This window comes from Lotus japonicus, chromosome 2 (assembly GCF_012489685.1).
Source record: "Lotus japonicus ecotype B-129 chromosome 2, LjGifu_v1.2".
In the NCBI taxonomy this organism is placed as follows: Eukaryota; Viridiplantae; Streptophyta; class Magnoliopsida; order Fabales; family Fabaceae; genus Lotus; species Lotus japonicus.
In genome coordinates this window covers 68,030,112-68,045,029 of record NC_080042.1, presented here as the reverse complement: position 1 = coordinate 68,045,029, position 14,918 = coordinate 68,030,112, and the positions used below count along the sequence as shown (strand labels likewise).

The 14,918-nt window shown below is 35.1% G+C and overlaps 3 protein-coding genes across 3 annotated transcripts; 1 reads left to right on the top strand and 2 right to left on the bottom strand.

The window, feature by feature from the left end:
- Positions 1–1,637, bottom strand: LOC130736915 (histidine-containing phosphotransfer protein 4-like). The gene is made up of 6 exons (XM_057588687.1): positions 1,593–1,637; positions 906–1,039; positions 671–745; positions 504–575; positions 308–380; positions 1–87 (listed from the first exon to the last, which is right to left on the bottom strand). The coding sequence occupies exons 1-6, from the start codon at positions 1,635–1,637 to the stop codon at positions 1–3; spliced, it is 486 nt and encodes a 161-aa protein (XP_057444670.1).
- Positions 1,638–6,305: 4,668 nt separating this feature from the next.
- LOC130739023 (uncharacterized) lies at positions 6,306–8,425 on the top strand. Its single transcript, XM_057591237.1, has 2 exons — positions 6,306–6,443; positions 6,663–8,425. The coding sequence occupies exon 2, from the start codon at positions 6,691–6,693 to the stop codon at positions 8,239–8,241; it is 1,551 nt and encodes a 516-aa protein (XP_057447220.1). The 5' UTR covers positions 6,306–6,443; positions 6,663–6,690; the 3' UTR covers positions 8,242–8,425.
- Positions 8,426–13,454: 5,029 nt separating this feature from the next.
- LOC130735586 (putative F-box protein PP2-B12) lies at positions 13,455–14,794 on the bottom strand. Its single transcript, XM_057587522.1, has 3 exons — positions 14,505–14,794; positions 14,288–14,406; positions 13,455–13,932 (listed from the first exon to the last, which is right to left on the bottom strand). Exons 1-3 carry the CDS (start codon positions 14,748–14,750, stop codon positions 13,527–13,529), a joined length of 771 nt encoding a protein of 256 aa, XP_057443505.1. The 5' UTR covers positions 14,751–14,794; the 3' UTR covers positions 13,455–13,526.
- Positions 14,795–14,918: the final 124 nt, after the last annotated feature.

Below are 14,918 nucleotides of genomic sequence, written 5' to 3'. Positions count from 1 at the left end.
TCACTTGAGGGTAAAACTCTCAGCTAACGATCTAGCTAGGGACCCAGGGATATCTTCTTTCCCAGATGAACCTACTTGCTCAAGCAACTGCAACAACATTTATCAAATTATACATATTATTAAATATGTTCACTTCAAAATACAATTATGCAAGTGGGAAAAGCAAAACAAAATCACAACCAAGAATCTAGCATCCTTCTACTGAGATTCTGAGAATCTCATAAATTGTAACTTTTTTTTCTCAAAAGTGAGAGTTTCTTAGGAATTTCTTTAATTATAACCATGTGTGTTGTTATGCATATCAGACCTGAAAGTAAGGATCAATTTTCACCCGCAGATTTTCATTCTCCATTTTCACTTGTTCAAAAGCAGCTTTGAACCTGCATAGTTCATGGTTTGGTTAGCATGAAAACAGATAAGGAAATTTTCAATCTTGCAATAATTTAGTTTGGTAGAAGGAAACAGGGGGTTCAATTAGGATCAAGATCAAGTGTTACACTCACCCTTCCAAGTTGCCTTCTTCGAAAAAATATCTCATCTTATTGACTTCATTCAATGCCTTGAGAGCACCAATGCTGAAAAAGTGATATTGTTCATTCTTAATTAATTTTATAAAGTCAATAAAATAAGTTTTGAAGTTCAATTGGGGATGAGGATGAAAAGTACTTACTTCAACACACTTCCCCTAAGTCTTTGTATAAGCCTATTCATGTCTTCCCCTTGCTTTCCTGAAGATTCCTGGTGACTATATAAATACACACAATCTATCAATTAGAAAATTGTTTTGCATGTATATGAAAATGAAGATGAAAGAAATTCCGATAGAAACACTAAGTTTGCATCATATAAGGATAAATACACATAATTTTTCTAATCGTATTGTGTGGTTATGCACTTTTACTCACAGATTTTGCTCAATTTCAGCATACTTCCTAGTGGTATCCATGAAGTACGAAGAGAAAACCTCCTTAAGAAAGTTTGGATTTTCCTCATCTTGCAATTGCTCCAGCTGTTGAAACTGGGTGGGAATTAGAAATCCCTGAAACATTTAAGACAAATACAAATTTTTATCATTGGAACAAAAAATATAACATTTTTTTGCTCACATAATACTACATATGGGATATTAAGTGTTCAATTACCACATCATAGATGATATTGGCAACCAAATGATCTTAAGCTTAACAAAAAATAAACTATTACTATGTGAGAGCTTAATTATAAATTTAATTTTAAAACTATAAGGATATAATTAAAAAAGTTTTAAACTAGTGTATAAGGGTCCAATTAAAAATTGATAGAAAGAAACTATATGTTGTAGTTTAAAGTTTTTCATGATTTTATAAGGTATTGGTCTAGCAATATGCAAATTAGATCCCACAAGAATGATAATACAAGTTTAAACACCAGAAATAACAAATTTAAACAAAAACTACAGAAAGGAACTAAGAAAACCCAATTAAGCTGGTCAATAACAAATACAACTTGATAATGATTTTTTCTTGAAAAAATATTGCCTTTTGTTGTTTAAGAAGCATTCTAAATCTTATGGTGATTTCCTTAGGATCGAATCTATTTTTACCTTAAATTACTTGAAATTTGTTTCCATGAAAATATTTTATGTTGACATCCTCCATGGTAGATAAAATGGGAGGTTTTTTTTTTATTTTTATGAATTGAAGCTGATGTTTCTTTTGAGTTGAAGCTAATATCAAATGAGAACCAAATGAGAAATGTTACACTCAAAAAATATTACAAAATGAAAAAAAAAAACAGAAATGAGTCAGAACAAACATGTCAAAATATATGTATAAGAGAAGAAAAAACCTCATCAAAGAAAGATTGCCTCATCATTTCAATTTGTTTGCGCATGTCATCAGAACTCTGCATTATATTGTCTCTATTGCAGAAGATGTGTCTGCAAGGCTTTGACTATTGTAATGGTTGAGTCACAAAGCAAAACTTGTGTTTAGAGAAAGCAATTTAGCTATAGGAACAAACATTTATATAAAGGCATACATTAATTTTCAGCAAGAAAAAAAGAACAAAATCTAAACAAGATAGTAATAATATAATTTAGTTGGAATAAATATGTTGATTTGACCTGAATGGAACTAAAAAGATTTATTTTAGTAAAATATAAAATATTTTAAAGGTTTTTAATGTATTTGACTTTTATGGTCTACCTAAAAAGTTATGTGTTGAATAAAAAAATATATTTACCTTTTGGGAGATCATCATATAATTTTTTTGGGTGTCTACTTAAATGTGTAGTATCCTGTTATGAAAAAATAAACTTATAAAAATGATAATCTGATATTTTAGTGGAAAGCTTGAAAAAGGTAAGCATAAAAACAATTTTTTGAGATCCTGTATTAAATGACAAAGATTTTCCCAACTTTTTGTTGCAATGCCTTTTGACCATCTTTATAATTTATAATAGTTTAAATATATAGTTTGATCCCTGAATTATTGATATTGGTTTTTAATAAAATTTTCATTAAAATGAATTATTGTACTATGAGGGCTGATATGTATTGATCGCTTGTCAATTTTAAATGAAGTGGTTTTTCTAAAATATTTGAAAATGTTTTCATGGTTTATAGAGAGCCAAAATCAGAATTATTAATTTCTTTTCCCACTCAAATCATATCTTCATTTCCTTCTTCTTTCTGCTTGGTCATTCTAGAACACACAATCCAAATCCCAGAACTCACACACTAAAATATCATCCATTTAGATTTTAGCTTCCATATCTCACTGGGCTCAAATTTAACCTAAAGAAAACTATGGGGGAAAAAATCTTCCCTTTATCCTTTCTCAGAAAAACCAATTTTTCTTCCTCTTCAATATCTCCCCTTGAGATTCATTCACCAAACTTTCTTCTCCTTCTTCTTTCATATTCTCATTGCCACTCTATCAAGCACCTTTCATATTCTCATTGCCACTCTATCAAGCACATGATGAGTGCTTTACGAGTTGATTTTTTATTTATAACATAATTGAATATCGAGAGAAGCTGACATGTAAGAATGAATAGTTAAAAATTGTTCTTAGAATGCCACGTGAATAAACAAAGCATTTTAAAAACCTCTAAATTAGTATGTTTTTCTTTTTTACGGGCTCTAAATTAGTATGTTGATGTTAATAATAATGAGTCAATTTGTCTCTTTTTATTTTTTTTATTTAAAAAATAATAATCACTTAATTATTTTTTAAAATATTTGAGTTTGCTGTTGATAAAAATATAGAATAAAAAAACATAAATTTAATTTTGTCTTTAAGCTATTTCTAATTCGTATAGAAAAAACCCCAAACACCCTACAACCTAGCAAAACTAATTCGTATAGCCTCTTGCAGGAAGGAGGTTATGAACTTGCACAAAATCCAAAGGCTTATAGGCACTTGCTTTTGTCAGAAAATCCGTGCAAGCATTTCCCTCACGAAGAGTGTGTTCTATACAGACTTCCCACTGCAATCTAAGCCGATCAACAATGTTCCTAATTAACACTACACCAACATGGAAGCTCAAGGGGGATCTAACATCAATGAAGCAACACATAGGGAATCAAAATAGCACACGTAGCCAAGATTCCAAGCTATCTACAACCCATATGAAACTTGAAGAATGAAGGAGCCTCGACTAGTTCCCAAATAACCCATGATCTAGTCACAAACACTTATGATGCAACCACGATAGCCAATACGGGAGGAGGGCCACTACAACTACCATCACAATTAAGAGCCACACTAGAACCCATAGACGGTTTCCAAGAAATCCATATGGGTTGCGAAGGGACCCTGTTGCTAGCCTAGACACGATGAAACAACATCCTATGCGCCTCAATCTCAGTAACCTACATGTCGTCTTGCATCGCTTGCTGATCGAAACTCATCCTTGTTCCTAGCCTTCCAAATAACCCAAACGACAACCAGGGCCTTTCGTTGGCAGAGTATCATGCCTAACAAGCCAAGTCGGAAAAACCACCTTGAAAGGAGCACATAGGTGCCAAATCCACTCCTAATTTGCATCAGAGCCTCCTTGGACACTCGTTGCCTGCCCGGGTTTCCTCCAATCGATCCTCGATTAACCAATTATTGCCAGCCCTCGTTGTGTATTCTCCATTATCATCCCAAGGCCAACTAATGTAGTCCCTAAATTGAGAGTTAAGCTCACACGGTGTGTTCACAATCCAATTCTCCACCTCCAAAGGAAGCATAGCATAGAGCCCCTAGCCAAATCCTAACGACCACCCTCCACCACATCGTTTATTTTGAGTGAGATATGATGGAGGTCTACCACCTCCACCTGATGAAAAATCTTCACATTCCCCAACTACCCATCATACTAAAAAGAAGAGTCTTCATTCCCCTACTTGTAAACAAACCCCTCCTTAATCACCTTTCTAGTTTTGATGATGGCTTGCCACACTATGGAGTATGGAGCCATTGGTGGGAGGCAAAGATAAATACAGATTCCCCACCCCACATTTACCTTTCACCAATTTCGTTTATCCTCATTATGAACCAGTTGCCAGACATTTTTTCCAATAAGCGTAACATAATGGTCTCGAGCCTTGCATAGACCTAGACCCGAAAACTCCTTAGGGAGAGTCACTGAACCCTAATTCAAAAGATGAATCTCCCTTTTTCGTGTCCTCTTCCACACAAACTTGCGGATGGTCGCATCAATAATATCACAAATTCCTTGAGGAAGCCAAACATGTTGCTTACAATATAAAGGCATGAAGGCTAGGACGGATTAAGTCAGAGTTAGTCTCCCTACCTTATTAAGGATTTTATTCTTCAAAGAAGCAACCCTCAAACTAACCTTACCCAAAATAAAGTAAAAATCTCTCTTGGTGTCACGACCATTAAAGATAAGGAAACCAAGATACTTACCAATGTCCGAAGTGAATTACACACCAGTATAGTTGGCCACCCTATCCGTCAAGACTTGTCTCGTATTTTATTTTCCCCATTACTTTGGACTTTGCCTGATTCACACGCAACCTAGAGGCAATACATGAGCTCGTTAGAATCTCCTTCGTCATGGTAACCTGTCCCACAGAAGCCTCAGTGAAGATGAGAAGGTCATCTACAACCAGGAGATGGGAGATCAGAAGAGATTGATGACCATCCCCCCACTTTCATAGGATCCCACCTCCCCTCTTGAACAACATAGGTGATGAGGGAGCTTAACCTCTCCATCAGACACACTTCTCAGGAAATCCAAACTCCATCAATGTAGTTTCCATGAACCTCCAGTCCAATATGTAATAAGCATTCTCCAAGTCCAACTTAAAAATCAAATCCCCATCTTTGCGCTTGGATTTCATCACATATTGAACTACCTCTTGGAGAACAATAACATTATATGTAGTGTTCCTCCCATGGATAAAACTGCTCTACAACGGGCTAATCAGATCATTCAAGAAAGGCCTAATCTCATTCACCGTAATCTTCAAGATCAGCTTATGAATACAATTGAATACACTCACTGGTCTCAATTCCTTAAAGGATATGAGATTGTCCACCTTAAAAATCAACAATCATGGTCTTTGCAATAGAAGGATCAAACAACCCATGCTCAAAGGCATCAAGAACAAAGTCAAAACTGAGTTCCCAACCAAATCCCAACATCGCTTATAAAAGCAAGCCTAAAAGCCATCAGAATCTAAGACCTTAGAGCATCTTTAATGCTAGTTCTTAGTACTATTCATGTGGGCCCATACTGCCACATGTGCTTAAGCAACTCTTTGCATATTTTGCTCCAACCATGAGTTCTTAGTTCTTAGTTTTTAACATTATTCATCCGGTTCCACAATCCCATTATATTAATGTTTTTTATTTTCATATAATTTCGATTGAAATTTAAATGCTAATTCAATACTTAAATTAAATGAATGAGAGAAAAAAAATTAACTTTTTATGCTAAGAACTCAAAAAGTAAAACTTCTTATATAAGAACCTAGTTCTTATTTTTAATAACTAAGAACTTCACGACATCCTCTCCAATGATTAAGAACTGAGTTCTTAGTTCTTAACTAAAAAATAAGAACTAAGAACCTTGCATTGAAGATGCTTTTAAAGGAGCACATCTAATGTATCACCGCCGACACCTCTTCCTTTGTGATCCGTATAATCAATTATTTCCAATGGATTTTTGAACTGAAAAATAATTTCATATTTTTTTATTAAACTTACATAAATCAATTTCTGATTTTAAAAAAGTCACTTATTTTTATTATTAAACATTAATCACTTATTTTTTTTTAGTATTTATATCTAAAACAATAAAGTTCTATATATCTGCCCTAAGCGGCTGGAGGTGTCTGCGACTCTGTTCTCTCTCGATTCATCTTTCCTTCTCTTGCCGCCACCGCCTGAAGGTTTTCTTCGTCGCGCACGGCACTCTGAAGCTGCTCCTCGCCGCCGCAAAGGTTAGGGTTATGAATTTGATTGTGTTCAATCCTTTTCTGTATTTCTTTCAACTATATGCTCTCTGTGTTTAGGTTAGATTTGTCATGCATATTCTAGCAATATTTGTAGAACAGAACGATTTTCCAGGCTGATTGATTTTTCTGAATCGCCATACTGTTGATGGTTCATTTTCAATATCAATTTTGCTTTTGTATACTCATTTCTATGTTTTGGAACAGGGTAATACTATCTTGTTTTTCAATCACCATGTTTGGTTCATCAGAAGAAGCTGGTATGTTCACGGTTCATCGAACCGTCGGCAGCGTTTTGTGTTGCAAATGTGGAATTCCGATGCAACCGAACGCTGCCAACATGTGTGTCAAGTGTCTGCGCTCTGAAGTGGACATCACAGAGGGGCTCCTCAAGCGGCTCGTGCTCGTGCACTGCCCCGAGTGTGAGAGTTACTTGCAGCCGCCGAGGACTTGGATCAAGCTTCAATTGGAATCCAAGGAGCTGCTCACATTCTGTTTGAAGAAGTTGCAGAAGAATATGAGCTCCAGCAAAGTGAGGATGGTGCATGCTGAGTTTATCTGGACTGAGCCTCATTCCAAGAGGATTAAGGTTAATGTCAAGGTTCAGAAGGAGGTTTTGAATGGGGCGATTCTCGAACAGTCTTATCTGGTTGAGTATGTTCAGCAGGAACATCTGTGTGAATCTTGTTCCAAGGTGGCGGCTAACCCGGATCAGTGGGTTGCGGCTGTGCAACTCAGGCAACATGTTTCTCATAGGCGAACCTTCTTTTATTTGGAGCAGCTGATTCTGAAGCACGGTGCTGCTGCCAGTGCTATAAGGATCAAACAGATGGATGAGGGCATTGACTTCTATTTCTCTAATAGAAGCCATGGTGTCAAGTTTGTGGAATTTATAGGGAAAGTAGCTCCTATAAAGAGCCGTAGTGATAAGCAGCTTGTTTCTCATGATACAAAGAGTAATGAATACAACTACAAACATACATTTTCTGTTGAAATCAGCCCCATTTGCCGTGAGGATTTAATCTGTCTGCCTCCTAAAGTTGCTCTAAGTTTGGGAAATCTTGGCCCAATTGTGATTTGCACTAAGGTTACCAACAGCATTGCTTTGCTTGATCCATTCACCTTGAGGTACTGTTTCTTAGATGCTGATCAGTATTGGAGGTCATCCTTCAAGTCTTTACTTACTAGCAGACAGTTAGTGGAGTATATAGTCCTGGATGTGGAGGTTGTGTCATCTGAGGTTACTGTTGGTGGCACGAAATATGTTTTAGCTGATGCCCAAGTGGCTCGTGTGTCAGATTTTGGAAAGAATGACACAATATTTTCCATCAAGACTCATCTTGGCCATCTTTTAAATCCTGGTGATTATGCTCTTGGTTATGACCTATATGGGGCTAATAATAACGACATTGAATTGGACAAATACAAAGGACTTATCCTTCCTGATGCAATTTTAGTAAAGAAGAGTTATGAAGAGAAGCGCCAGAAGAAACGTGGGAAGGCTCGTTCATGGAAGCTTAAATCACTCAACATGGAGGTTGATGATAAGGTGGCTAGAGCTGACCCAGACAAGATGCACTCAGAATACGAACAATTCTTAAAGGATCTGGAAGAAAACCCCGACCTGAGGTTCAACATATCACTGTACCGAAATAAAGAGTACCAGCCATCAGAGATAGCATCAGTGACTGATGGGGAAGAGCTTCCTTCTGTTCCCCTGGAGGAGCTACTGGCTGATCTTGAGCTGGGTGAGGACGAAGATGAGGAGGACGACATGATGGAATAAACAAAAGCAGCTGATGTCCTAATATAGAATTTTATGAATCTTTGGTTTTGTTGACTTTAATGGTGTTTGTTTTAATGTTTGTGTTAATTTGTAGTCTCTGTTGATGTTTTGTTTATTAAAGAATGAAAGGATGGTTATTTTGCTGGAGATTGTTATAATACAATACAAGAAGTTATTGTTCTAAGTTTTAACAGTCTTCTATCAATCTTCCAAAAAAATCTGTGATGTTCTTGATGTGGCGTTTATTTCATTGTACTTTTAGGGTCACTGGTCCTGGTCAGGTCAAGGTGTGCAATAGAATAGAATCAAAACACTTGACATAACCAAACTACATAAATACTATTCCTCACTGGTTTATAATCACCTATATGCCCCATTACAAATTGTTTTGGTTGTTGTCTTTTAGGTATTGAAGAAGCTGGGTAGACATCAACTTTTAAATCTTTCTTAATGCAAATTCATGGCTATATCTGTTTACCTGCAACTGCAAGTTGTAGTTTTAGTTCATTTATCCTAGTCCTTGGGGTGGGTCTGAATCTGTCAGATTTATTCTTTGAATTCTTGCATATATAGTTTACTATTTCTTGTTCTGAATTTTCTGTAAAAATTTCCTTGCACTATCATGATAGTTTTTGTACTTGACGATGCATCTGTTAGGAAGGTAAGAGAAGACACAACTGGAGGTCCTGGGGTTTCTAGGCAGTGTGATGTATTCAAAACTTCAAATACCGATATCAACTAAGATGCACTTGAATTCAATCCTACCTATGTATGACTTTATAGGGTTTACCTGATAATCCTGTTATGAGTCAGTAACATCACGAAGGGTGTTGAGGCATTTAGCAAAGCCATTATTTTATGTTCATCCTCTGTGTGAGTGCAAGGTGCTGTGGACAACTAGACCTTATTAAATATTGTAGCTCAATGGAGAAACTTGTGCAGGTAATTCACATTGAGAGGAAAATTCATTAGTGTTGAGGTTCAATAGACTGACTTGACTAGTGATTACATTCATGTCTGAGCACATCATGACTAAGCCATTGGTAGCCATAGCTTACCTATGTTACCTGTTGCCACTTGCAACTCTTATTGTTATATTCAGCTTTTTCGATTTGATTTGATTTACGTGCATTGGTGGAGCAAATTCTACTGTCCTCGACTTAGGAAAATGATTTCATAAGCCTTCACGTCTTGGTTTTTTATCAAGCATGAGCAGCATCCTTTCTTTTTGAGCAATTCACAGGTAGCAAAAATGTCGAATTCACAGGAAGGTCTGTACTCCACTATTGAAGGTATTTTTTCTAATACATGGAATGTCTCACATGTCAAACAAGCGAGATTTCTCTGCTTCCAAGCTTTATTGTGAGCCCCGCCACCTGTATGTGTTTTTTTTTTTTTGATAATTAGGAGGGCCAACGGCCCACCTGTATGTGTTTTTTATTATTGAGTTTATCATGCTTTTTTGTTGTATCAAATGTCAATTTTGATCTTGCTATAGGTCTATTATTCTATTAACAATCGGATCTTACTAGTTATTATCCCCAATTTTACTGCTCAGGTGTTGATAGTAATGGTCTTCCTTCTGCATTTAATTCTTATGGGCTACCCAAGTACAACAGCAATTTTACAGTGCTGTGTGCAACAACTTGTCAGTCTAATGAGATGGGCAGATCAAAATAATGGTGAACATAATTGAACTTATGTACACATAAATGATGTTTTTGTTTGAATATTATAATTACATATATCTTGCATTGGTCTCTTGCAAGGGAATATATATGTTGTTGAGTGGTAAATATTAAATCGAGTGCTTGAGGGCAAGTTTATCTTTTGATGTTGAAGTGCTGCTGCTTACTCTCTTTTTCCTACAAACTGTTGATTTGGTTGCATCTTGGTTCACTTTGAGCTCTTGTTCAATTTTTTTCGTTTGAGAATCTTTGATTGATTTTTTCATTTGGCTGTAATATAATTTGTCTAGATAAATAGAAGGATGAAGATTCTTGAACGCATCCGAAGTTCTTCCTCAAAGAAGGGTAATGTGTCAATGTACATATATAAAATTTTAAGCATGTAAAAATGTTCTCAACTATGATAGCATGGTCAAGATTGGATTGTGTTGGCCTTTTCTGCTATATTGATTTGTTCATGTCTGAATATGCTTCGAATGTATGGAACAATATATGGTTTTTAAATAACACAATACTTGATACCAGTGGCGTTGTGTTAGGTAGAAAGTAAGAGATGAAACAAAGAATTGAGAATCTTTAGTCAGCGTTAAGATGTTTTGATTGTTTTCACTGAATTCAATTTCTAGAGGAGATTATTTCTCTTTTATTTCAAAATAAATTACAATGACAAACTGCATATCTCAATGGTTGAGGTACACAGCATGTATATAAAGGCATGCATTGATTCCTAGCAAAAAAAAAAAGTACAAAATCTAAACAAGATTAAGATAGTAATAATATAATTTAGTTGGAGTAAAATATAAAATATTTTCAACGTTTTTAATGTATTTAACTTTTATGGTCCTGCCTAAAAAGTTATATTGTTGAATCAGAAAATATATTTGCCTACGGGAGACCACCGTATAAAATCCTTTTTGGGTGTCTACTCAAATGTGTGGTGTCCTGCTATGAAAAATAAACTAATAAAAATGATAAACTGGTTCTATAGTTGAAAAATGGAGGATAAAAACAATTTTTTTGAGATCCTGAATAAAATGACTAAAGGTTTTCCCAACATTTTGTTGCAATGCCTTTAAGGGCCTTTTCTTTTTGTTACAATGATGGAACCCTGATATTATTCAGCAGAGAAATGTACAAGAAACAGATGAGTATTTGAGAGACTCATCACTCTCCCTAAACCCTCTTTACACTCCCTTATTTATAGAATAACCTTTAACTAACTAACTAATTCCAAGTACCCATCATACAGCTTTAAGGGCCTTTAAAATTTATAGGGTTAAATATGTTTTTACTCCTTAAATTTTAATGAATTATTAATATTTGTTTCTGAATAAAATTTTCAACGAAATGAATTCCTAGACTATGGAAATAACTTGGTTCTCATCCCTCCATGGCTCCACTCATTTGAGGGCTGTGACCACGTGTCAATTTTACATAATGTGGCTTTTCTCAATTTAAGAAAAACACTTACGTGGATTATAGAGGGATTTAAATCAAAATTATTAATTTTCATCTTCATTCAAACCATATCTCTATTTTTTTATAGGCAAATGTTAGTTGTTAGTAATGTTAGTGAATTAGTTATTAGTCCTCCTCAGGATTCAAACCCTTCCCCTTCACCCTTTACCCTCCCAAACCTTTATGTCCTATAACTCTTACTACTTAAGCTAACATTCAGGGACAACCATATCTCCATTTACTTCTATTTCTTCTTCCTTCATCATCATCAAGACCTCACAATCCAAATCCCATAACTCACACACTGATATATCATCCATTCAACAAAATACCCAATTTCACCAAAGTTTTTTCTTCCTTATCTTACTAGGATCAAATCTAGCCTAAATAAATCAAAAACAAATAACCTTCAATTTTCTCCTTTATCAAGAAAAAGTATTTTTTTGAACTATATACGCTTTAGATAAAAAAAAGAACATAATTTGAGAATGCAAAAACCTAATTATTTCCTTTAGCTAATTCTAGTAGATTTGAAATAGCCAATTATTTTTTATGAATTCTTAAAGTGAAAAATAATTTTATATTTGTAAACTTATATAAATTATTTTTTGCTTTTAAAAAAATCACTTAAAATGATATCAAATTTAAGGGAATTTTTTTGTTAAAAATTAAAATTACATATTATTTTAAGCAGACACGAACGAGCTCAACAAATAGGGATGGAAAAACGAGTTTGACTCATCGGATCAATCCGCCAACTCACCTAAACAGGATGAGGTGGGATGAAATGTCTGACACTTTAACCTATTTTGACCTAACCACCTAACCTATGTTTAAAATGGGTTGGGTTGGCCCATTGCGACATGTTTTTTTTTTTGTGAAAATATAATTCTCCTTGCGTTTTGCGATTTCAAAAAAAATATGTTGTGGACCCACTTGATCCAAAAAAATGATCCCAAAAGTCCTTGTATTTATCAAAAAAAAAAAGTAAGCTTTGACTGCGATTGTAATTTGTAAAGCGTAAATAGTAAATTATGAGCAAGGTAATCTATACACAAAAACCTACAGAAACATCTCGGTAAAAAGTTTTTTCCGTCTTTGATAGAAGATATTGAAAAATAAGCTTAAAAATAGTATATCAATAATTAGTTATATCATTTGACAGACTAGGAGGTGGGGATCCCTAGTGGGGGAGGAAGCCAAATGGGGCAGGTTGTGTGAAAGAACACAGTGAGACGTTGAAGAGAGTTAGAGAACGAGAGAGGGCTCAGGGGAAAGAAATGAGGAGAGGGAGGGTTGTGTGGAAGGATCTGAGAGGAGTTTCTAGTCATATTGGGAATCCGATAAAAGCTTGTTGGAAGGATTGAAACTTGAAAGTAGTGCAGGTTTCCAATGAGTGTTATGCATGGTGAAAGCATTAATGATTTGCACATGGGAAATAGAAATATTTTGAATTTCAAATTCAAAATTTCTGATGGGAGAAGATGAAAGAAAAAACTGGTGCACAAGATGAAAGAAAAAACTGGTCCACAGGAAGATAGTGGGAGAGAGAAAACGAAGGGGAGGAGATAGTAGGAGGGAAAAGAGTGAGTGCAGTTTGAATTAAAAAAAGAGAAAAAGACATGTGTATAACATAAGGAAGGAAGGGTGCTGGTGCTGCAAAATAGGATTTTCACTAAGAATTTCAATCATTGAAGGAGTCAATTGCAGAGCAGACACATCAGCAATATGCTTCTATGACCCATCCTGCTTCAATAAAGTTATAGATGATATTGTTTTGATATAATTTTGTAAGTAGGTTTAATCATTACAGTCATTTTGCCGCACCTTAGATAGACCAAAGTACAATATATAACACTATTCTACATGTATGTTTCTGCACATACTAGATGGGCAAATACTAAACAAGCACATATAAGTTTCTGCACATACCATAGGAATGAATGGATTTTTGGAGTGCTTCCAAATTGAAATTGAATGATTAAACAAGCAAAAGGAATAAAGAAAAAACAGACATGCAATAAGTTCATTTTGTCAAAAACTAAATTAAAGAGAAATTTACTTGGGGACCATGCTACATATGTTTATTTTCTACCCCAAAAGTTGCAATTCCCTTAACATATTTGCTAGTCCTATCTACTATAGCTTAGGCCTAACTTCTATTCCTTCAAGATAAAAACTTCCCTCCCAAAATAAAAACTTTGATATCATAGCCCTCATCTCCACTTCACCATCTTCTAGGCCTGAATTGAAGAACTCCCCCATCTCAATCTCCAACAAGCCATCACTTCTCACATTTGGACACTCAGAGATCAGTTTTAGCTTCATGTCCAAACAAACTGCATTCTTACGGATAGGGACCCCAAAAATGTCAATCGATAACAATGCACGGATAGGGCCTCCATTATCAGTGATCATCTTAAACACAAGAAAAGCTGCATATTGAGTGTTTGGGGACAAATCAACTGTATTTATCATCCCATAAATATCATACCAGAACCCAACTTCATGCTTGGCAACTTCAAGCTTGGCAACTTCTTCGAACCTGTTCAATATATAAGTTGGCAACATTTGTACATAATGAACATTTGTATATGACATGTGGTATGAATAGACAAACACTCACTATATAACTCAAAATTAAATGGCAATGCACCTTATTCAAAATTTAAATAATCTTATCATAAATAGACTTTATGTTTAAAATAAATGAGTTGAAAATAAAATTCATCGATCACTATAATTTTTATAAATATATTATTCATACATTAAAGATGATATTATTTAACATTGTGGTTTTTGTTTGATAAGTCTGATCATTGGTCAATAAAATAAAAATAAAATTCGCTGCAAAACAAAACTAGAATGAAATGAAGAAAAATCAATATTAAAGAGCTAACCTAGACTCTGGGAGGGTGACCCAGCCGCAGTAACGCTCATCGTCACCCATAGAAATTTGGAGAGCTCTGGCAGCAAGCATGTAACATTTCTTCCCAGTCTTCCTGTCCAATTGAAAGCTCTGCATTTCAGATAATTAAAAAACAACAAAAGGTCAATTAATACTCTGTAAAGCCCTAATTGAAGAAATGATCATATTAGATTGATGAGATTATTTACCTTTTTTCCCTGATCGATGATGATAGGGTGATCTGAGAGAGCGAGATAAATGGTTTTCTTTGGAGCGTTGGCTAAGAAAGGAGACTGGGAAATGATCGAATGAAAATCAGAAGGGAGAAAATTATTCCAAATAGAGTCAGAATCAGCGGCGGAGCAGAAGATCTTAGAAACGATGGAGTTCCTGGCGACATCCAATGGAGTAGTGCGGCCCAATATGTCAGCAATGCATTCTTTCGGCAGTTCCATATCTCACTTTCTCTTTTCCTTTCTTTCTTACCCTTCTTCGATAATTGTTGTGAATTGCCTTAATTGTGTGTCTCAATCTATCTTTTATATATAGCACTTTGGAAAGTTGTTTTAAAACCAATTGCTTAATCCATAAGCTTATACTACACACGTACCTTTTCTTCTGAA

What these genes read in the sequence shown, in the direction of transcription:
- LOC130736915 (XM_057588687.1), bottom strand. Translation starts at nt 1,637, where the DNA reads ATGGAGGATGTCAACATAAAATATTTTCATGGAAACAAATTTCAA. An exon ending in GCTGAAATTGAGCAAAATCT is followed by an intron (nt 746 to 905) that starts GTGAGTAAAAGT and finishes GTATTTATATAG; the next exon opens with TCACCAGGAATCTTCAGGAA. An exon ending in CTTAGGGGAAGTGTGTTGAA is followed by an intron (nt 576 to 670) that starts GTAAGTACTTTT and finishes TCACTTTTTCAG; the next exon opens with CATTGGTGCTCTCAAGGCAT.
- LOC130739023 (XM_057591237.1), top strand. Translation starts at nt 6,691, where the DNA reads ATGTTTGGTTCATCAGAAGAAGCTGGTATGTTCACGGTTCATCGAACC.
- LOC130735586 (XM_057587522.1), bottom strand. Translation starts at nt 14,750, where the DNA reads ATGGAACTGCCGAAAGAATGCATTGCTGACATATTGGGCCGCACTACT. An exon ending in TCATCGATCAGGGAAAAAAG is followed by an intron (nt 14,407 to 14,504) that starts GTAAATAATCTC and finishes TCTGAAATGCAG; the next exon opens with AGCTTTCAATTGGACAGGAA. An exon ending in GTCACCCTCCCAGAGTCTAG is followed by an intron (nt 13,933 to 14,287) that starts GTTAGCTCTTTA and finishes TATATTGAACAG; the next exon opens with GTTCGAAGAAGTTGCCAAGC.